The sequence below is a fragment of the Staurois parvus genome, unplaced genomic scaffold, assembly GCF_062004578.1.
Source record: "Staurois parvus isolate SC_StPar_1 unplaced genomic scaffold, SC_StPar_1.0 ptg000114l, whole genome shotgun sequence".
NCBI lineage: Eukaryota > Metazoa > Chordata > Amphibia > Anura > Ranidae > Staurois > Staurois parvus.
This window is the reverse complement of record NW_028317910.1, coordinates 4,825,415-4,849,353: the sequence shown is the minus strand read 5'-3', so window position 1 is coordinate 4,849,353 and position 23,939 is coordinate 4,825,415. Positions and strand designations below refer to the sequence as shown.

The 23,939-nt window shown below is 41.8% G+C and overlaps 1 protein-coding gene across 1 annotated transcript in view; it reads left to right on the top strand.

Annotated features, from left to right (window-relative positions):
* Positions 1–23,939, top strand: part of SLC6A12 (solute carrier family 6 member 12) — a 60,542-nt gene that overhangs the window by 23,922 nt on the left and 12,681 nt on the right. Inside the window, exons 3-8 of the mRNA XM_089671762.1 lie at positions 7,835–7,969; positions 17,536–17,676; positions 18,382–18,463; positions 21,385–21,517; positions 22,481–22,615; positions 23,181–23,284. Of these exons, the coding sequence (XP_089527888.1) occupies positions 7,835–7,969; positions 17,536–17,676; positions 18,382–18,463; positions 21,385–21,517; positions 22,481–22,615; positions 23,181–23,284 (730 nt within the window). The remainder of the gene's footprint in view (positions 1–7,834; positions 7,970–17,535; positions 17,677–18,381; positions 18,464–21,384; positions 21,518–22,480; positions 22,616–23,180; positions 23,285–23,939) is intronic.

Below are 23,939 nucleotides of genomic sequence, written 5' to 3'. Positions count from 1 at the left end.
TGATGTTCCATCAATGGAGCAAAGCCTTCCCAGAATCACAATGCAGGAAGCATTTATCAGACTCCACCTTGGGGTACACACCTTTCAGAAAGGTTGTGCTCATGCAAAAAATAAAGAAAATGACTATATTATTGTTCTTTGCATTCACCCTAAATAGGTCATTTTCTGCTTTTGAAATAATTCCTATTTAAAAACTTTTGTTTTTCCATATTACCTTAAAAAAATCAAACTACACTAAAGAGGAAAAAATATCTGAAAGCTGTGCCCAAAAATAGGCACACAGATGGCAAAGGACAAGTTGCTGGGGATGAGGTTCAGGTGCATGAGTTTGTGGCAGATTCCCAGTATTTGCAAACCTTTTTTTCAGAGAAGTACCCCCAGAAACAAGGAAAACCTATAATGCACAACCCAACTTCCTATCATTAAAAGGATGGGCTCATGGCAGTCATTTAGTCAGTGCGTGTTGGATGATTAAGGTTAGGGTTAGTCAGTATAGTCAGTGTGTTGTATCTGTTAGGGAGAACTGACAGCTCTGTGTAGGGAGAGATACTTTAAAATTATTTTAATTTTCCTAATTTTGGCATCAGGACATGTCCCCCATGGCAGCGTTCAGCTCCCTATGCCTCTTGTTTGACAATTGCTTACCTATATGCCCTACAATTGGCCAGAATTGAATAACAAGATTCACCCCCCAACCCCCTCCTTAGGCATCCTTTCGCACAGGGTGGACCCATCAGTGGATCTACTTGCTCAGCGGGGGATCTGCCTGCTGATCCCTACTGAGCAAGCAGATGACAGGTCCATGTCTGCTCCGCAGAGTGGACACAGACATAACCCACTGTCCTCTATGGGCTGTCGGTTGAAAAAGGACCGCTTGTCCATTTCCATCCAACTGTCATCCGATCAGCCAGACAGATGAGGAATGGATCCCCATCCTTCTTTTGCGGACAGGATTGGATGCAGGGGAGTGTAAATGGACACGTCTGTTTACACCTGCTGGTCCATAAAGATCAATGGAGCGTCCAATCGGGTCCGCTTGAAAAATGGACAGGCGGACCTTATCGTGTGAAAAGGGCCTTAGACTTTAACTGGGTTGGGGCAAAACTATGTACATATCAAACCCCTGCAGATTTTCTCATAACTACTGGTCACCAGTATTACCTGTGGTCTCCCTCCAACTGATCCTTTCCCATTATTGACTTACTTTTCCTTGTTCTGCAGTGTGTCTTTATGTAGTGGACATCTTATACTCGTCAACATCTTTGTCTCAGGCCTGGGACACTGTGACCAGACCCACAGCCCACACAGATCATGCCCTCCTTCCAGGTGGCCACATCCAGATCACACCCACCTTCTGGATGGTCCTGCTTAAATCACACCTACTTTCTGGTAGTTCCACCACTAATCATGTGGGAACTGCCCATTTGTGGCCACAAGCCCCTCAGTAGTAATCTTTTTTTAGTTACTATGCTTGCTCAGACATTTAAATAAGGGTAATGCTGTGGTTGTGACTCAACATCTTCGGGTAAGAGCACCTAGATAGTAGATATAGTGCTTTTGCCTCCTCATGTCAGAACCTCCAGCAAGGAGAACAATGAGCAGTATAACCGTGTCATCACCAAATCTTATCCTAAATCTCCTGAGAATGGCAGGTAGAGGCAGCAGTGACTGAATTCTCATACTGCATGTAGGCAGGTGCAGTCTATTTTCTCCTCTGCAGGTGGCACTCAACCGCAGCAGCACTGCAGAGGGAGAGGACGTCAAGAGGAATCTAGCTCCTCTATGGTTTCCTGGGTCACAAGAGCAGCTATCTGATTGGATGCTGGCACCCCATGTGAATTTGGTGGCCATCTTGGGCCTAGCAGAGTCTACCTAAGACCCTGGTTCCCAGGCTTGACGTGTATGTTGCATGTGGCTAGAGTAAGGATACGTCTCCCATCTGTCAAGGACAGTGCTTAGCATCATGGAAAGGTTCCAAATGAGTAGGGAAAATGCAGGGATACACCATCTTTCCTGGAAGTACAGACCAACCAGGCTGCATGCTGCCCCTTGAGACAGACTCTGTTGACACACCTGACACCAACTGCTCTAATACTTTGCTGTTACATCCTGTGAATTCTTCTGGTTGGGTTGCCTTCTAGCTGGGCTTGTTGTATTGCCGAACTTTATTGCAATATATATTCCTGTGGTTCATACCTGGACTCTGAGTGTTTTCTGCCATTTTGCACCCACATGCAGATATGTAGGCACAGGAGTGTCTAAGCACCCTCATATACCAGCTAGTGCTTTGATTTTTTTCAAGAGTAATTTCGAAAAAATTCTACATTTTCCAGGGTAGACCTAAGGCACAATTAACATTTTTAGAGGCTCCATATAACATGGCAAATCTTCACTTTATGATTTCAGTTCCACTTTAAAATAGAACTCAACTATACCTGAACACCACAAATCACAAACACTATTTAAATCATTTTTCATATTCAATACAAACCCACCCATTCATCCATGTCGCAATGCTTTATTTTATTGAAAAAATCACTTTAAACCCCCCCCATCCCCCAGCATTTCTAGCTGTAGCCATCTTGAGTAAGGCAGCCCATTGATGAGCCACTTTTTTTTCGCTCAGCCAGTGGGTTGAACCAAAAAAACTCCATTCCCCAGTCCACACACAAGTTTTTGTAATCTGACAGCAGGAAGACTTCCCCGCTATCAGCATGCACTGATCAGTGGTGCAGGCTATAGCCTGCAAAACTGATTAAGCGGCGACAGAAGTCGACTTCTGTAAAACCACAGTGCTCATACATGGATCCCTGCTTAACCAGCTGAATTGCAATCCATGTATGGCCTGCTTAAGGGCAGATGATTCATGTAGTATTTACTTCCTGGAATCCATCTGCCCATAGGCCAGGCATGCAGGCAGGAGGAAATGCTTAGCTGAGAAAGCCCCTCCTCCCCTCCTCCAGGAGAAAGAAGAAAAATGCTTGTGAAGACTCCTGGGATATATGACATCATTTTGGCCTAGGCCACAAACCAGGAAACAACTGAGGAAATGTAAAAAAAAAAAAAGTTTAAAACAAGTAAATATAATATACCTTCTATCTGTTTACTAAGGCTAACAGCATAAGGATTCAAAATAGTTCATGTTGATTGAAAGAGTAAAGTTGCACTTTAAGATTCAGCCAGATCTGGGCATTAAGCCAAGCTGGCATCTTGCACCTTGCCAATGAATACAAGGTGTCTTGGTGTGTCTAATGAGTCACACCCTTATCATCAGAGATATTCGACTTTTATTATTGAAGCGCAACCTTTATATTAGCTTTTGACTGTGGTCAAATCAAACCCTTAAAAAACTTTGGGGAATACACAATGGCATATACACAGCTGGAAAATATCGCCATATTAAATGGGGTACACACTATAAGAAAATTGGAGGAATGATTATCCGATTTTCCACAAAGGTGTGTATCATGATGTAACCAACCATGGTATAAAAATGGAGCTCGAACCAAAAGGGGAAGTTCCGTTGTAAGTATTGGTCCCCTGCTCCCCATGAGGAATTGGCACCTGTGGGGGAGGGGGGGGGGAGATACCCGAGTTTGACAGGTACCCGCTCCCACTTCCACTGTGACCGCCTCTCTCCCTCCTAGCAAGCGGTCACAGCCAGGTGCTCACACTTAGGATGCCAACACAGGGAAATGAGGATGGCTGGTGAAACCATCTTCAGGGAGTGCACCACTGGATCGTGGGACAGGTAAGTAGCTGTTTTTTAGAAGTCAGCAGCTACATTTTCTGTAGCCGCTGAATTTTATTTTTTATGTTTGACTGGAGCTCCCCTTTGACTTGTACAAAAATTCTTGATTGACAAAGGCATTCTTTCTTCTGTACGATTTCTGTTTTTTTGCCACCTTCTTCCAGGTTGTTCTATGCTTCTGATCATGCTCGTTTTTCTATATTATTTTTTTCCATATGATTACTGTACACATTGAGCAAAAATCGGACTTTGTGTACAATAACATTTTTCTAGCTTGCGTCTTTGTTTTATTTAGTCTGAACAGTCAGAATCAGCTGTCGAAAGGACAATACTAACGAACAGATAATCGACCAGCTGCTCATCTTACGGAATGTTTCTTCTGATTTTCTTATAGTGTTGTACCCAGCTTTGGTGTATTTGTTTTCTCCATATGAGAGAGGCAGAAGGTATGGCAGGATGCATCGCTGATCTAATATTAGGTACCCTTCTTACCATCTCAAAAGGTTGAGAGATGGACTTCTGTGTATGACGCTCGCACATCAACATATTTGCTGAACCTTAGGATCATTTAATTTGCTATTATATTATTTTTCTTGGTAAATATTAGCTTACAGATCCAAGGTGTTAAAATACGGCAGGAGGGATGTTTCCACCAACAATCTTTGTTCCTCTGCTAATTACTTCCTCACCACCAAAGCAATCTACTGTAGGCCAGATCAATTTGATCACACCTTTTTCTAGAATAAGACACAGCTGGAAGCACAATAGCTTAGTTGTTTTAATTTACAGTGCTGTGGTTCTGTATTCAGCGCCCCCCAGGGATTCTATCTGTATGGTTTCTGTGGACTTCCCATGTTTGAACAGCTTTCAGGAGAGCCTGTCATTTTCAATCAGTACCAATGAGAGCTGCAGTTGGCATATCTGAGCTGACCTGGAGTGGTGGCTGTTCCCCAATCTACTCATCACTGGGCAAACGTTGTATTACATTTGTAGGCAGATTTAGTTTTAAAAATCCCTTTCCCCATTTCCTCCTTTTTTCTATCAAATATTTTTATTGTTTTCTGGAAAAAAGATTTGAGTTTACATTTGGCCTGCTGCAGAATGCCTTGAGGCATTTTTTGCTTGTAGTTACTTGCAAACTATGTCAGAGAAAGTTATTTTCTTTATGGTGACAGAGGCTTACATGATTTTGGTAAAGTAAAAGCCCTGGAGCCTTGGTGTGGTATCTCTGTCAGGGACTTCAACTTAAAGTGCTTGTAAAGGTTAAAGGTTTTTTTTACCTTAATGCATTCTCTGAATTAAGGTAATGTAGCACTACCCTCTTGGGGGCCACTGGATTTGTTTTGGGGCCCCCTAAACCCTGCATGGCCAAGCAACACACATTCCACATTTGCAGACTTGTAGTCAGTCAATAGTCCTTGACCTGGTTTTTATTAAAAGGGTTAACACATGGATGGGGTCTAGGGGTATATGGGATGCCCAAGGAACTACAGACTTGAGGACAAACTTCTTAGCAACCTGTACACTGTACAAAAAGATGTAAAGCTACAAAAAATAGCACTGTCTCTTTAAGGAACTCTAAAGTCCCCTTAATGTACCTCCTCAAACCACAAATTAATCCTTCCTCTTCACCCTGCTGCACTGAGGGCATTCCTGGGCAAGGTATTTGAAGATCTAGCAATTAAGTAGTCCCAGATGAGAACTTGTTGGGTCTTGCACCTAACCGCCCTCTGCCTTCATCTGGGGGTGTAGGTGTACTCACACTGTTCTGTCTTGTCTGGGTGGTGGGTTGGTAGCTGCTTTCAAGCCTTTCACAGGGCTTTCCTTCCCTGCTGCTCAGGCATCCTGCCGCCCTCTTTCCCCCTGGGGCCCCCTCCCAGGCTCCACACTCTTGCCTTCTCTGAATCCATCGTCCACCTGACTCTCCTGCTCCTCAGGCTCTGTCACATTTAAGGGTTGTTCTTGGTCACCATGCCCAGCCTCCTGCCTTGGGATTGGCCAAGTTCCCCTAAACATGCAAAGCTGGGTCTCTTCCACTCGTCCGCCTCACTTCCAGAAAGCTCTCAAAGTGTCTGGAACGGTGGTACGACTCCAGAAGCCCTGACCTGTAGAGCCTCCCAGCCTGTGCTGAGGTGAACTCACTACCTCACTCCCAGGCTGACTCATTCCAGGCTGCAACCCAGCCTCTAACTACAAAACAACAAACCTAGCTACCTAGAGGGCGCTACAGTGAAAAAACCTTTAAAGTGCAGCTCCCCCCTCACCTATCCCCCAAATACTTACCTGAATCTGATGTTGATCCAGCATGGTGCATGAGGGAATAGTGCCCTCTCTCCTCACTGGCTCAGACACAGCAACGTGAGCTATTGGCTGCTGCTGTCAATCGCAGTCAGTAAGGAGGGAGCAGGGGGTGGGGCTGAGCCGCACTGAGTGTGTCTATAGACACAGAGGCGGCTCAGGTACAAGCCTGCACAAGTGTCCCTATAGCAAGCCGCCTGCTATGGGGACAATCAGCGGGGGGGTGGGGAGCCAGTAGCACTGATGGGGGACCCCAGAAGAGGAGGATCAGGATGACTCTGTGCAAAACTATTCTACAGAGCAGGTAAGTATCACAAGGTTGTTATTTTGAAAAAAAATGACTGATACTTTGCAATCACTTTAAAGTAGATGTAACCCCAATTATTAAAATCTCATATAAGCTTTACCCTGTTAATGTGATTTCAAACATTGCTTTAAATTCTTTTAGATCTGCAGCTTTAAAGTGGAGCTTAAAGGAGAAGTTTGGGCTACTTAAAAAAAACAAACATGCGTGCTTACCTCCATGCTGCAGCATTGGTCTAATGCTGCAGCTGCCCCCCCAGCTCCAAAACTGTGGACTGAGCAATCCTATGACTGATTGCTCCGTTCTTGGTTTTCTTGGAGCAGTAAGCGGCGACTGTCAGTCACTGCTCTCTGCTCCTCTTTTCCAGTGCTCACGGGAGTACTAAGCAGGAGAGAAAGCGGGCGCAGCAGGCTTCAGCTCTCAACTGTGCGCTAAGACATGGAGCCACCTCTTCAAAAGGCAGCTAGGTGAATCCCAGCAATATGGTCGGGATCCTTCTTGAGTTTGCAGTGGCTCTGTGAAGTCAGTTGGCAGTGGTCTTTAGCCCACTGTCAACTGATTCTGGGTCACAGGAGAGCAAAAGTAAATGCACTTCTCTGACCCAGAAGACTAGTATGGCCAGAAAGGCTTTAGCCACACTTCTCTTTTAACTGTATCTGAGCACCACAAACTGAAAACGCTGTTGAGTTCATTTTTAATATTCACAGCAAATGTACTGTACCTATCCATCCATGTCTCCATGCTTTATTTTGTTGAGAGATCACTTTGAAAAACAATCTCCTAGCTGCAGCCTTCTTGAGTGAGGGCAGACAATTCATGTAGCATTTACTTCCTAGAATCCATCTCTCATTAGCTCAGGCATGAAGGCTGGTGAGCATGCTTAGCTGAGGAAGCCCACCCTCCCCTCCTCCAGATGAAATAAAAAATGCCCATGAAGACTCCTGGGATGTATGACATAATTTTGGACTAGGCTAGAAAATAGGAAGCAACTTAAGAATTGTAAAAAAAAAAAAGTAAAACAAGTAAATATATTATACCTTCCTAGCAGCATAAGAATTAAATATAGTTGATGTTTATTAAGGGAGTTTACTTCCACTTTAATTGTAATGAAACACCTCAAGATGGCTATTACATTTTTTAACCAGAAACGTCTCCCCTGTGTATCTCTTAGTTTTACTTTGTTTGAGAAGCTAACTTTGTAGCCAAAAACTGTGAACAGCCATTGGAGGCACACAATTTTCTGGCAAGTAAAGGCAATAGTAAGCAACTTGTGTCATCTGCTCCCAGCAATGCGATTTTCAGATCACACACACATATGGATCATTGCTGCTTTTGGTAAATGGTGTCCCTGCTGTATCACCTGATACTGTTAACCCTAAGAGCGATCTCAGTAAGTGAAGCCCATTATTTTTCCATATGGAACCTGTCATGTTTTTTTTAGTTTTGTGGTACTGATTTCTTTATGCATGTTCTTGTCTCAGGAGCCTTCTTCATCCCTTACCTGATCTTCCTTTTTACCTGTGGGATTCCGGTCTTCTTCCTTGAGACGGCACTGGGCCAGTACACCAACCAAGGGGGTGTCACCGCCTGGAGGAAAATCTGCCCCCTCTTCGAAGGTCAGTTTGGTTTGTTCCATTGTTGTCCCCATTCACTATTCAGCTCGGTCACCCAGTTTCACACGACCCGATGGGGGGAATTTCAGGCCTCAAAGCAGCCAAAAAAAGAACCCTGCCAGTGACTGAGAAACGTTTGTCCCAGCTTGACAATGGCGAGTGAAAACAAAACACAACTGCCAACTTTGTATTGTGTGACATGACTCACAGGGCTTGCTGGAAATTGCAGTTCTAAACAAATATTGGAAGGTCTTTATGCTGCTCAGATTAGTGTTGCGTTGCGTATACTGCATAGCTGCCAACAGTTTAAAATAATTCCCAAGAATACTTTCTTCTAAAGTGTGGCAACTAAATGGGTACAAAGCAAATTAAGCCTGTTGTGTTTGCTTAATTGATTTATAAAAAGATTTTAGTGCAATTAAAGTAAACCTGTCAAAGGTTAATTCAAGCTGAACATATAATAAAATGCTTAAGCAGATGTTACATTTATTAAAAACATTATACCGAACTATCATCAGGTCCAGAGATATAGGCAGCTCAAATTATATGCAAATACAACATTTTCTGTAAAAGCTAAGCTTGCCCACATTGTATCTTACCTCCTGACCCATCATTTTAAAGGATTAAAGAATATGTAAACCCAACAATTCATATTCCTGATATGTGCCTGCTGTACCATGTACTTGTATGAAAAAGTATCCTGTAATCTTTGTATTGTTTCCTTTGGTGGAAATCCCTGGTGTTCCTGCCAGTCTCTCTGCTTTCCTATTAAAAACTGACCACACTACGTATGAGAGCAGAGCATGGTCAGTTTTCTGGCTGTGCTGGGAGCTAATCCCATGATCAGACTTATGCTGTCATGCCCCCCCCCCCCCGCATGAACAGCCATTCACTGGAAGATCAGTGTACTGCTGTTTCTCCTCCTTAATTTCCTTCTGCACCTTCGAACAAAGGGTATGTGATCATTTGCAAATAGGGGAAAAAGGTATTTATAATGTTTGTTATATGTATACTTAAATATTTTTTGTTTCATTTCCATTTATTCCTTGGTTCACATATATGCGGTGTCGTATATCGCATGTGATTCGTACAGGAACCGCACCGCATTCCTGTGCAGATCACATACAATTTGTGTGTGACGTGATTGTAACCATACATTTTGTATGGCTCCAATCGCAACGCACCCGCACCAAAAAGGCGCAGGACCCTTTTTTGGGTCCACACTAGAATCGGATCGCATGGATATTCACACTTATGCGATCCGATTCTGCGCATCACATCATGTTTTGCGGACCACTTTCGGGGTGTTTTTAACATACACAACCGCAGCGGTTCGCATGAACGGGGTGCAATTCTGATGCGGTGCGGAATTCACACAGAAAATACTACGAATTCCGCACCGCATCAGTGTGAACCAGGGCTTAAACTGAATGTATTGTTTAACAAAGCAAGGGTTTACTTTAATAGGGAGGTGTGGAAGGGAGCCTGGCTGAACTTTCATAGACAAGATTTGTAAAGAACTTCAGCTGCTTGTGTCTTGAAATCTTATGATCACTTTAAAATATGGTTTTTACTGAAGCTAACCCATGCTTATGATTTTTTTTTTGCCGAGAATGATTTATCTTTTATAACAAATTTTACTTTAAATACACATACACTGCTTTATTAGTATACAGATTCAAGAATATACAAATGGATAATAAGAATTGACGTGAAGTATTGGATGCTGGCAATATAAAAAAGATTGCATTATCAAAAAACATGGAGGAACTTCTGCCAACGTCCCAATAAAAACTACATTTTTGTGGTGGGACTTTTTAGGCAGCAGTATATAAGTACAGTTGTGTTCAAAATAATAGCAGTCAGACATCACTAACCTGATCAATCACTGATTTTGGTAGAAATGATATTTCTACATGGCAAATAATTTACTAGCAGGTGTAGTAGAGTAATAGAAATCCAACAAACCCAACAGTCATGACATGCATGCTGCTGATTCTGTGTAATTGAATCACTAATTGATAGGGGCATGTTCAAAATAATAGCAGTGTGGAGTTCTATTAGTGAGGTCATTCTTTGAAAAACAGGTGGCAATTATTGCCCTTATTTAAGGAAGGAAGGCAGCAATTGTTGTACATGTTACAGTGCAATTCTCTCTGAAATTCTGAGGAAAATGGGTTGTTCCAGACATTGTTCAGAAGAACAGCGTACCTTGATTAAAAAGTTGATTGGAGAGGGGAAAACAAATAAAGAAGTGCAGAAAATGATAGGCTGCTCAGCTAAAATGATCGCAAATGCTTTAAAATGGCAACCAAAACCTGAAAGACGTGGAAGAAAGCAAAAAACTACCTTTCGAATGGATAGAAGAATAGCCAAAATGGCAAGGACTCAGCCAACAATCAGCTCCAGGAAGATCAAAGAAGGTGTAAAGTTACTTGTGAGTACTGTTACAATTAGAAGACGCCTATGTGAAGCCAAGCTATCTGCAAGAAGCCCCCGCAAAGTCCCACTGTTGAAAAAAAGACATGTGCTGAAGAGGTTACAATTTGCCAAAGAGCACATTGACTGGCCTAAAGAGAAATGGCGCAACATTTTGTGGACGGATGAAAGTAAGATTGTTCTTTTTGGGTCTAGTGGCCGGAGACAGTTTGTCAGACGACCCCCAAACACTGAATTCAAGCCACAGTACACTGTGAAGACAGTGAAGCATGGTTGCGCAAGCATTATGATATGGGGATGTTTCTCATACTATGGTGTTGGGCCTATTTATCGCATACCAGGGATCATGGATCAGTTTGAATACATCGGAATACTTGAAGAGGTCATGCTGCCTTATGCTGAAGAGGAAATGCCCTTGAAATGGGTGTTCCAACAAGACAATGACCCCAAACACACCAGTAAACGTGCAACATCTTGGTTCCAGACCAACAAAATTGATGTCATGGAGTGGCCAGCCCAATCCCCGGATCTTAATCCAATAGAAAACTTGTGGGGTGACATCAAAAATGCAGTTTCTGAGGCAAAACCAAGAAATAGAGAAGAACTGTGGAATGTAGTCCAATCATCCTGGGCTGGAATACCTGTTCACAGGTGCCAGAAGTTGGTTGACTCCATGCAACACAGATGTACAGCAGTTCTCAGAAACAGTGCTTATACAACTAAATATTCATTAAGTGATTCAAAGGAAAGCAAAATCTTCAAACATTTTTCAGTTTATATAGTGAATGTTTGAGTTTGTAAAGAAGAATACAAACACTGCTATTTTTGTTGAACAGTCTAATATTAATATCCCAATGCATTTGTGTGTATGGAAATAAAAGCTCTTAGAAGGATTTTGACCTTTATTCACTTTTTTCAACACACTGCTATTATTTTGAACACAACTGTACATTTTCGACAAAAACTGTGCATTATATAGCACATGGTTTGTGTCAGAAATTTTGGTATACATTGGTGCCTAAAAAGCCCCACCACAAAAATGCAGTTCCGAAATATAAAAACGTCTGTTTTTAGGAAACCAGCTGCTTATGCATTTTTAAAACATGTTCCTACATTTTTAATTGTCCCTTTTTCATATGCAACTTCCCATAAACCATTCCATTCTCTCTAATCACTAATATCTGATACAAAATATTAGTAGATGTGCACTTTCCTCTTCATCTTGCTTTCTGCAAAGACTTTGCAAAACTTAATTCTCACTCGGTTCTAATTCTAACCTAACTGAGCGACATCCATTTCCTATTGAAATCAGACAGCACCTTCTAGTGAAACATTTTAAGAATGCAGACAGCTGTATTCATCAATGTGCCCAGTGGATAAATTAAAAAGAATGGATTCATAATTACATTTGAAGGCTGAACTTTCATCTCTGATCTCTGGGACCTCATTTAGAATATTGTGTCCAGTTCTAGAGACCTCACTTACAAAAAGATATTGATAAGATAGAACGAGTCCAGAGACAGGTAACAAAAATGGTGAAAGGTCTGGGGGATAAAACATATTAAGAGCAACTTTAGGAACTTAACATGACCAGTCTGGAGGAAAGAAGGGAAAAGGGAGACATGATTGAAACCTTTAAATACTTCAAGGGGGTGAATAAGGTTCAGGAGGGCAGTATTTTCAACACAAAACCAAAATCAAGAACAAGGGGACATGACCCTAACCACCTCAATACTGGGCACCTTTACCCCCTTCCTGCCCTTCCTGTCCAGACCATTTTTAGCTTTCAGTGCTCTTGCACTTTGAATGACAATTACTCCATCATGGTACACTGTACCTCAACAAAACTTTTATCATTTTTTTCAGAGATAGAGCTTTAGTTTGGTGGTACTTAATCACCACTGGTTTTTTTTTTGATTGTTTGCAAAATAAGTGAAAAAAGAGTGAAAAAAACCCACTTTTTTTGTTTCTATTAAACATTTTGCAAATAAGTACATTTTCTTCATAAATTTAGGCCAAAATTTTTACTGCTACATTTCTTTGGTAAAAATAACCCAAATCAGGGTATATTATTTAGTCTGTGTGAAAGTTACAGAGTCTACAAGCTATGGTACCAATCATTGAAAATTGATCACACCTGATGTACTGAAGATCTATCTCATTTCTTGAAGCCCTAACATGCCAGGAAAGTACAAATACCCCCCAAATGACCCATTTTTGGAAAGTAGACAGTCCAAGCTATTTAGTAAGAGGCATGATGAATTTTTTGAGGTTGTCATTTTTTCCATCAATTCTTGGGAAAATTATATTTTCATACTAACAAGTTATTTCTCACACATATGCATATGCATACTTGCAAATACACCACAAAACGCATTCTGCTACTGCTCCTGAGTATGGCGATACCACATATGTGAGACTTTTACACAGCCGGCCACATACAGAGGCTCAAGATCCAAGTAGCACCATCAGGCATTCTAGAGGCATAATTTACACTTTTAATTTCATGACTACCTATCACATTTTTGAAGGCTCTGGAGCACCAGGACAATGGGATTACCCACAAAATGACACCATTTTGGAAAGAAAACACCCCAACGAATATTCTATGAGGCATAATGAGTCTTTTGAACATGTAATTTTTTTTCACAAGTTTTTGAAAAATGTGGAAAGGAAAAAAAAAATGTTTTTTTTCTACAAAAAGGTGTCAGTTTATAAGATATTTCTAACATATAGCATGTACAAACCAAGAATTACACCCCAAAACACATTCTGCTACTTGTCCTGAGTTTGGCAATACTACATGTGTGAGACTTTTACAAAGCCTGGCCACATACAGGAGCCCAACATCCAAGTAGCACCATCAGGCGTTCTAGGGGCATAAATTACACGTATAATTTCTTGACTACCTAACTTTGAAGGCCCTGGAGCACCAGGACAATGGAATTACCCACAAAATACATTCTGCTACTTGTCCTGAAAATGACAATACCACATGTGTGGGACTTTTACACAGCCTGGCCACATACAGAGGCCCAACATCCAAGTAGCACCATCAGGAGTTCTAGAGGCATAAATTGCACTTTTAATTTTCTGACTACCTATCACATTTATGAAGGACCTGGACCACCAGGACAATGGAATGACCCACAAAATGATCCCATTTTGGAGAGAAAACACCCCAACCTATATTCTATGAGGCATGAGTCTTTTTAATGTGTAATTATTTTCCACAAGTTTTTGAAAAATGTGGAAAGAAAATGAAAACATATTTTTTTTTACACAAATTTGTCAATTTATAAAATATTTCTAACACATAGCATGTACATACCAAGGCTTACACCTCAAAATACATTCTGCTACTTGTCCTGAGTTTGGTGATACCACAGGTGTGAGACTTTTTTACAGCCCGGTCACATACAGATGCCCAACATCCAAGTAGTACCATCAAGCGTTCTAGGGGCAAAAATTACACATCTAATTTCCTGACTTCCTGTCAGGGATCACCGCGACGCACGAGTCTGCACATGCGTAGGTGTCCGACAAGATATGCAGGCAGGCACTAGGACCCAGGCGCGCCTGTCACCTATGACAGCGCTGGCAGGCACTAGGACCCAGGCGCACCTGTCAGCGTCAGGCGGGCTATATAATCCAGCCCTGCACAGACACAAGTTGCCGTTTGGTCTTATTGTCCTGTTCCTGTATTCTGATCCTGTGAAGCTTCCTGTTGCCGACCTCTGCATTGATCCTGACCCTGCTGATTGTCTCCTGCTTGACCCGACCATTCTTCTGCCTGATCCTCTGGTACCTCGCTGCCCGCACGTTGCTGACCTGGCCTGCCTGACTACTCCTTACGTTACCCTGATGATCCATCCATCCCGTACGGATCTGTCCCTGTTACCAGGCCTGCCAGCCTCTTCACGTCAGGCTCTATTTCCCGCACACCCCTGACGGTGCTCTCTACCACTGCCAGACATACTCGGGGGTCGCGACCTGGTCTCAGTCTGATCCAAGTCCATCCCCACCATCAGGGGCCCTGGTGAATAAGCAGATTGGGACTTAGACCCCGCGCCCTGAGGAACCCCGCGCTGTGGGTTTCTAGAGACTCCGCCAGGCGGTGCATGACACTACCTATCACATTTCCAAAGGCCCTGGAGCACCAGGACAATAGAATTGCCCACAAAATTACCCCATTTTGGAAAGCAAAATCCCCAATGTATGGTCAGCACAGCCAAGTACTAGTTAAGGTAGCATGCAAGAACATGGTCCATAAAAACTCCTGGGTCATTACAGGCAGCAGGCAGAGGTATGGTCAGCACAGCCAAAGCACTGGTTCAGGTAGCAGGCAAGAGCATGGTCCATAAAAGGTCCTGGGTCATTACAGGCAAAAGGCAGAGATATGGTCAGCACAGTACTGGTCCAGGCAGCAGGAAGAAACATCAGGCTTCGGGACTAGGTCAGGTAAGACCTGGCCACAGGGGTAGCAGCTTCGTCCCACCCAATCTCTTCGAAGCCTCCAGACTAACAGACCCTGATCCGGGAATTACAAAACCCAGTGAAAACCAAAAACTGGTTTTCTCTACTCTATAACCCTTCACATATGTGAGACCTCTGTGTTATCTTGCATCCCACTACTACTGTACCAGGCCAAAAGATCAGTTCAAGCGGCAGGCAAAAAACAGGGTCGATTGACAGGCCGTGGTCAGTGCATCTGAAAGGCAGAAACGTGGTTTAGAAACAATCCAGACGGCAGGCAAAAGCATTGTCGGTAAACAGGCCAGGGTCAGTTCAGGGGGAAGCCAGAAAAGCGGTTTAGAAGCAATCTAGATGGCAGGCAGAGGCATTGTCGGTAAAAAGGCAAGGGTCAATTAACGTGGAAGGCAAAGGCATGGTCAATCAAGGCAGCAGGCAAATGATCAGCACAAATTTTAGAAACTGGGAAAAATAAGGGGAACTAATATTTTAGTGATGTGTCATAACGTCAGAAGCAGTCTCCGATGTAAAGGCCTGGTTGGTAGGGACATTGTGAACAATGAACGCTGGTGTCTTTCCTAACTCCTCTTCTGCCGCATACCCAACATTTTTTTGGGCGTATTCTTCTTGATTCTGTGGGTGGAATATTTTCTGGAAAATGACGCTCGTGAAGTCTGTTCACACAATCAGAGCTAATGTTTTCTGGGGGGATCCTTGCTGGTAGATCAGGGCAGTGATAATTTCTTCTATATATTTGAGGAAGGTGGTGGGTCTTTATGTTGACTTTTGATAGATGACAAATGTATTGTAACTGGCCAAATGGAAAACATAAATTGCAACTTTTTTGTACCAGAAGAGAGACTTTCTTGTTGACAAATAGGGCTGTAGTATCTGATCATTTAAATCCACCCCCCCCCCATGAACCGATTATAATCGTGGATACATTCAGGTTTTTGGATGGGACCGCATCTTCCATGAATTTCCACCGAGGTGTCATTGTGGATGGTGGACAGGACGTAAACATCTCTCTTATAACTCCACTTCATGCCCAACACCTCCTCCTTTCTCAGACTTGCGGATTCCCCCCTTTGCAGCCTTCTGGTTACTAAACTTTGTGGGAAGCCATTTCTATTTTTTCGGGTGGTACCGCAGGATAAGGTTTTCGCTCTGAAACTTGATCTGCTAACCCAGGACTTTGGCAAGTACTTTAACTTTTCAACCTCTCTCTGTTATCTCTTTGTTGTGCTGTTGTTCTCTGTATGTTTATATATATATATTGGTTACATCTTTGTTCTGTAAATAATTTTATTGCACCCCTTTTTGACTTTTCAGTAATAAATCTTTCCTTCTGAAAGTGTTGAACCTTTTCTATAGCTCTTAATTGCAATTTACAAATTCCTGCCTCTAAAAAGAATGCTACTGTGTTTGTTTAACCCTCTGTATAACCGGCCTGCGGTGACTGTGTTATACAGACGATTACCTCGACCATTATAGTGTTATTGCGGATATCGCAGAGTTTCCTCTTTCTCTGTACAAAAAGGAGGTGGTGGCAGTGTGAACGGTTAATTTCGTAGTTAACCTGACCCAGTAACAATCGCTCAGGCTGCCGGTACATCGATTGTGGTCCATTAGCTGGAAAATCGTTGTGCATGGTGCTGCTGGGTGTGGCATTGTTACGAATGTGACATCACAGCTTCAGATTGGCCAGTCCTTCGGTCATGAGTTTGGTGAGAAGGTCAGGGGTCTGACGCCGCGTCCGTCACATATTGGTGACAGTGATCGTGGGATCGTCACATATTGGTGGCAGCGATCTCGCGTCCGTCACAAAAGGGTTTGAAAAACTCACTGTTCCTAGGTTCTCCTCCTCACACAAGATCAGTGTGTGAGGAGAAGTAGATGGTAACAGTGAGTGATCACTGTGTGTTTACACTTATGATCGGCTGTGACAGGTCACAGCCGATCATGTGGTAAAAAGCCGCGCAATCCACATGACATCATATGATGCCCAGTCACAGGGAGAAGAGGAACCGCCATCAATCCGCTATAGGCCGGCCGGCAACATGTTGAAGTAAATGGAGGAAAGTTCAAAACTAATCTTAGAAAGTACTATTTTACTGAAAGAGTAGCTGATGCTTGGAATAAACGTCCAGCAGAGGTAGTGAGCAAGTCAACAGTAAACAGCTTCAAACATGCTTGGGACAAACATAGATCTATACTCAGACAAAAAAGAAAACAAAAAAACAAAGCCCCCCCCCCCAAAAAAAAACAACAAACAAACAGACACCCAATAAAAAAACAAAAACGGGCAAACTCGGCGGACCACTAGGTCTTTTTCTGCCGTTACTTTTCTATGTTTCTAGTAAGGGCAAGCTGTTAGAGGCTTTCATGTTTACATGTTTGTGGTCACATATTTAATGGTTTTTAATAAATACAAATCTTTATTTTGTGTCTTTTACATCTGTTTGGAGATCAGCTTGCAATGGTATGGAGTGCCTGTGTTTTCCATAAGAATGTTAGCACTGAAAGGATACCTTTTTTCCCCATCTCAAACAGTTGGGAACTATTACTTGCTCTTGTTGCTCTTCATTTTTGGTTTTCATAAAACATTTGAATATGAGAGTGAAGCTAATTACACCTTTTCGTTTTGTTTTTTACAGGCATCGGCTATGCCTCACAAGTGATTGAGTCCTACCTGAACATCTATTATATTGTTATCCTTGCCTGGGCTCTCTTTTATCTGTTCAGCTCATTTACAGCTGAACTGCCTTGGGCTTCTTGCAACCACAGCTGGAATACAGGTAAGGGGGGGGGAGGGGGGGTTAGACATATAGTTGCCTTGTACAGTGCACTGTTGGTGCTGCACTGAGTGTCATGATACTGTCACCTTCTAAGTTCTTGCAATGAAGGAAAGAAGGGGAGCACTTAACCACAGTGATTATTTCAGATATTAATTTAGTTTGACCACATTAGAAGGATCTATCAAGAGTCGTTAGCCATCTCGTTTCAATGGTCATACACATATTCTCTTTCATCAAGGCTTGAGTTTATTGTAAAAGAGCAATCTCAATAGGTGGTTAATCCTGGTTTTAATTTTATGAGGTCATTTTTAAGCATGATCTGTCTAGTTATTTTACACCTTCTCAGCATTAAGACTTAGGCTGGCCATAGACGGGACATTTATCGGCCGAATTATCGGCCGATAAATGAAAAATCGGTTATCGCTGCCACCAATGCTTGCGAAAAATGGCTGTTTTTCATAGATTTTCCAGCATGACCGATAAAAAGAAACGACAAGAACCGCGAAAATCGGTTGACGACATTGCCCCACTAATGGCGTGAATATCGGCCAATTTTTCGTTCGGCCGACAATTCGGCCGATAAATGTCCCGTCTATGGCCTGCCTTACATGTTACTTGACTGGTCTAGAGAAGTAGATTTCCCCCTGTCCTCACAAAAATATGTGTTTTTATCTCGTCTGTCATCTATGTCTCTTTACTCTACAGAAAACTGTGTTGATGACATCAATTATTCCCAGAATTATACAGCGTCTCCAAATGCTACCTCCCCTGTGGTGGAATTTTGGGAGTAAGTGAACTACCCATGAAACGTACAGAATATGTCTTTTTTATTTACAGTATCATTTGAAGCTGGATATCTGTGTTTGATTTCTTTTTTTTGTTTGTTATATGCCAAGTTATGTGTAGATATACAGCAACCTTCAAACTGGAGCTAGGGTTTGTATGAATCTATAAATCTGATATCTGGTCATCATCTATAAGCCAAACAGGCATACAAATTCTTATTTCTATAAACTCTGCTAACCTATATTGATAACCTGAATGATACAAAAATGGGTAAAGACTAAACCCAAGAAAATTATTTATGCAAAAATGAATAATTACTTTTACTGAGACTACCAAAAGACAACAAAAAGCCCAAAAGAAAAGAAAACAACTTAATAAACGTTTTCCCCTTATAGTGGACCAGAAGCTATTTTAAATGTTTTTCAAAAAGAGTTGATATATAAATAAACCTTTACACTGCAGTTCAGTTTTCCTGTATGTGTAATATCCATGGGTCCTTCATGTAATATAAGGTTTCCTAAAATTAATACATTGTTATATGAAACCGCAGATGTTACTATCAAGGTAGTCAAAAGGAAGGGTATTATACGTCAAATGTTATCCATATAAAGATCACCACACCGAAAGTGAAAGCATGTGTTGTATTTCAAATAATGTCCTTTGAAAATATAGATTTATTTATTTCAAGTACTTATATAGCGCCGTCAATTTACGCAGCGCTTTACATATATATTGTACATTCACATCAGTCCCTAATCCTCAAGGGGCGTACAATCTAAGGTCCCTAACTCACATTCATACATATACATACTAGGGACAATTTAGACAGGATCCAATTCACCTACCAGCATGTCTTTAGAGTGTGGGAGAAAACCGGAGTACTCGGAGGAAACCCACGCAGGCACAGGGAGAACATGCAAACTCCAGGCAGGTGGTGCCGTGGTTGGGATTCAAACCAACGGCCCTAGTACTGCCAGGAGGAAGTGCTAACCATTTAGCCACTGTGCTGCCCATAGATAATTCTAGATCTACTGTAAACATGCATATCTTGGGATCACAAGAATAAAAACATATTTCATAAAAACACAATACTATTGAATGTAGCACCACTGTGGCACTGTAGCACCAGTTCAACATTGATAACGTAATCATACAAAGATAAACCGCAATAATATAGTTCTTATAGCCAACATGCCTGATAGGTTATCTATGATAACAATCATTCTCCAAAAATCTGAATTCAATAAGGAATATGCACTTTAGGGATCAAACACATTCTCAGCCGAAGGGAAGGCGATAGCATGTGCTGGGTGTGTAAATAAACAAGTACTACTCCAATACACAATAAACATGTTTGAAAACATATGTGAAGGTCAGGTAGCAGTGGTGAAACAAAATGCCATTGGGGTATAGTTTGTTCACAGAGGAATAAGTTCCCAATTACAGAATGAAAGTAGTGTTATATAGTGTAGAAAAAAATAATAAACTGATAAATACATGTACAAAGATGTCTTAACATAAATATATATATCCTGTTAAATGCTTGCTAGATTTACAAAGTCCGTTATCCATTGAAGCAACTTGTGCAGGCAAGTTATCAGATCAATAATATTGTATACACAGATACAGCTTCACTTGCATGTGGTAGTAACTGTTGTTTTCAATATATGCAATATGTTATCCATCAAGAAAACTTAGCTCCCCGTTTGCTGGGACAGATGATGAGTGTCATAGCCCAGTATTTGGAATATATACATTTTTTTTTTATTTGGAATATATACATTTGATGGATTTTTACTGAACTTTTTTGAACTTTGTGATTAGCTTCATAGATATATTAAAGGACCACCAAGTAATTTGCTTGCCATTCAACAGCCCATGAGTTTCCTTGTGTCCTTGACAACTCCGAGTCTATTTATTGATGGATTCACATGTATGAAGTTTTGTTTAGGTCTAAGGCTGGTCATGGAAGCCTCAAGCAGAATCCAACTCAAGAAAAGTCAATTAAAAACATTGATTGAGCCAGGTGGAAAATTATCAACCGAACAGTGACTTCATCCTATTGGATGCAGTAATTGTTCAATGGTGCCACTGTATTCAGGTTGCCATGGGTGCTGCAGCTTCCTGAATACAATAGCTGATAGTGGAAATACCTCTATCTATGCTGTTGGCCTACATAGGGGAATCTGTTGATTTTTCCTCCCTCAGTCTGTGGGCTGAATGAGAAAAAATTGTGCCATCTATGGCTAGCTTTAAAGTGGTTGTAAACATCTGGCATGAAATATGAACAAAGCATATCCCTCTATGATGTATGCTTGGCACTAAATGTAATTTCAGTATGCTGCTTCATTCATGTTATCACCATAAATAACGTCTGACAACTTTTCCTGACTTCAAGAGAAAAATGGTGACGGGAGGGAACTCCAGCAGATTGACAGCCTTAGATCTGTTCCTGTGTGCTGTGTGTCTCTTCTCTCCAATCAGCTGTCAGAGCTCTCCTCACTGAACTCTGAAGTGTGTTATTTCAGCTCTAGGCCCCCTTTTTTTCTGAATGCTCAGCCAAGCTTGATAAATTCTGGACCTTGAATGGATGTAGAGAAGAGAAGACTGCAGATAAACAGCTATAGCTGATTTAGGAGGATTTATTTAATCTCTGTGTATCGCCCGAGGCATTTACTTCATTGGATATATGTAAGGGTTTACAACAACTTCAAAGTGGACAATGCCTCTGGAGCCGTGGTCACCTTTTTCACATATACAGTATTTTATCCAATCCAATTTATCTAATCCAAAATCTCTTTTTGAGGGCTGAATGTGCCAGCAAATACTATAGTAAATGTGAATTATAAATCAGGCAAATAGTTAAATTTTTGGTTGTCACTGAAGCCTTAATAATAAGATCATTTGTCTATATATTATCAGAAAACGGGCGCTGGGCTTGTCCTCTGGGATTGAGCACCTGGGATCACTCCGCTGGGAGCTAGCACTGTGTCTCCTCCTCGCCTGGATCATCTGTTACTTCTGTATCTGGAAAGGCGTCAAATCCACTGGAAAGGTGAAACTGTCATTACCATTTATAGACCATACCCCATGATAACCTACTAAGGTCTTGTGTCATGGGGACAATGTAGCATGCTTTGAGGTTCATCAAGGTTATATTTGAGATTGGTCTGACACATTTCTTGGATTAATCTGAGAACATTCATAGGTGAATTTGATCTTCTGACCTGCATTTGACCTCCTCCTAAGCGTTTTCAAGCAGCTTTAGCATTCCTTTGGAATTACATGGGGAGAAAAGCAATACTGACACAAATAATGTGCTCATGTACACATGCCTTTGAAAAGGACAATTGTCCACCAAGTTTAACTTATTCCATTATTGCTATTCAACTTCCAATTTGTATGAATCAGTCTTATCATTGTAACATGTGCACTATGTCACCAAACATTTTCAGATGATCGAGTCCAGGTATTTCTAGTGAACTGTACTGTTAATGCCACAACATTCAAAAACATTTTAGATAATTGTGTGCTTCCAACCATGTGGCAGCAGTTTGGGGAAGGTCCATCTCTGTGGCTACACCCCTGTGTACAAAACCAGCTCCGAAAAGACATGGTTTGATCCATTTGGTGTGGAGGAACTCAAGTGGCCTGCACAGAGCCACAACCTCAACCCTTCTGAACACCTTTGGGACGAATTGGAATGCAGGTTGTCCCCAGGTCTTCTCATCCAATATCAGTCTCTACCCTCACAAATGCTCATTTGGCCATATAGGCATAGGTTGCCAAAATTTTTTAGAAAGCCTTTCTAGAAAGCTGTTGTAGTCTCAATAGTGGGGCCAACTCCATAATAATGGCAATGGTTTTGGATTGGGATGTACACCAAGCTTATAATTGTGATAGTCAGGTGTCCACAAACTTTTGGCCAGTATAGTGTATGTTGTGTGTTTTGTTTTATTATATACTGTATAGTTATTAACTTTTTTGTCTGTTGTCTAACACTGCTTCCTGCTGACAGGTTGTATACTTCACTGCTACCTTTCCATACGTGATGTTGTTCGTCCTATTGATTCGAGGAGTGACACTCCCTGGATCCTATCAGGGGATCATGTTCTATCTGAATCCAGACATCAGCCGACTGACGGACCCTCAGGTGAGGTGGGTCATGGGCAGCATATAAACAGGATTTCAGACCAGAACTACAAGCTCAGACAATAATTGTATAGTGTGAATGCTTCAGAGGACAGAATTGAAATATCCTGCAGTGCTGCCCCTGGAAAATACAGGTGAAAAGGGGAAAGATTGTGTAGTTTTAGTGCACTTATTTGACATAACTTTACACCTGGGCTGACCACAGATTTTGGAAGGAACTTCTTCTAAGCTTTGAAAATGCTCCCTAGCTGTGTGTCAGACAATGCAACCAGCAACCTGGCTTAATTGGATATTTTTTTATTGCTTCACTGGAAGTTTAGCTGAAGTCATAACTTTACTTTTAGCTTTGAACAGAGTAGAGAAGGCTTAGGACCTTGATCACATTTGCTGTCTGTGTCCCCACTAAGGAGATTCTCTTTTTATCCTGTTGGCCATTGTCTCTGGGAGAAAAAGTGACCTTAATAACGTAAAAACAATAATAAACATTGATTGAAGTGATGCAGGTATTGATGTCATGTTGATTGTGGTGGCATAGAAAAGCTTTGTAATCATTGTTTATATCGCAGGTGTGGATGGATGCAGGGACCCAAATCTTTTTCTCGTACGCCATCTGCCAGGGTTGTCTGACTGCGCTGGGAAGTTACAACAAGTACAACAACAACTGTTACAGGTATGTGCGGAGTGATGATTCAGCTATATTAAGTTTGTTTGTCATTTGTTCAAAAAGCGGCAGTCAAATGCAGCCAAGGTGTCTTAGGCCTCATTTACACTGGTTTTGCTGTCTAAAGAGCAATCCGCGTTTGGATCACTCTTCAGAGAACTTTAGACAGGCAGTAAGGAGGCGTTGTGTTTCCTCCTCAACACCTGCTTTAACTCCCTAAATACCCGACAAGTGCACTGTAACCGTTGTTTGCTGGGTGGTTGCAGCAAAGCCCTCTTTGTTTGAATGGGTTTTGGTACAACCCACCAAGCACTACAGGGGGTATAATTCATGTGTACATCCTGGCCACTGCCTCTGCAGCAAAAAGGAGAGCAACTGGGGGACAGTAAAAACCCATGGTTGAGCCAGGTTTTTACCACCCCTCAACTGCTCCCCCAATCACAAAACTCAACAATCCCTTAGAGACCGGTTGATTCATTTTTTAGAAACAAGAGACGTTACGGATTAATAAAGAGTCAGAACTCCAGCTAAGCTCACACTTCAACTAACATGCTTACCAGAGGCGTCCCTAGGGTTGGTGTCACCCGGTGCGGTAACACTTGGTGACACCCCCTCCGACGATTCCTGCAGAATGGATCGGATCTGCGGATTGAGCATAATGTAT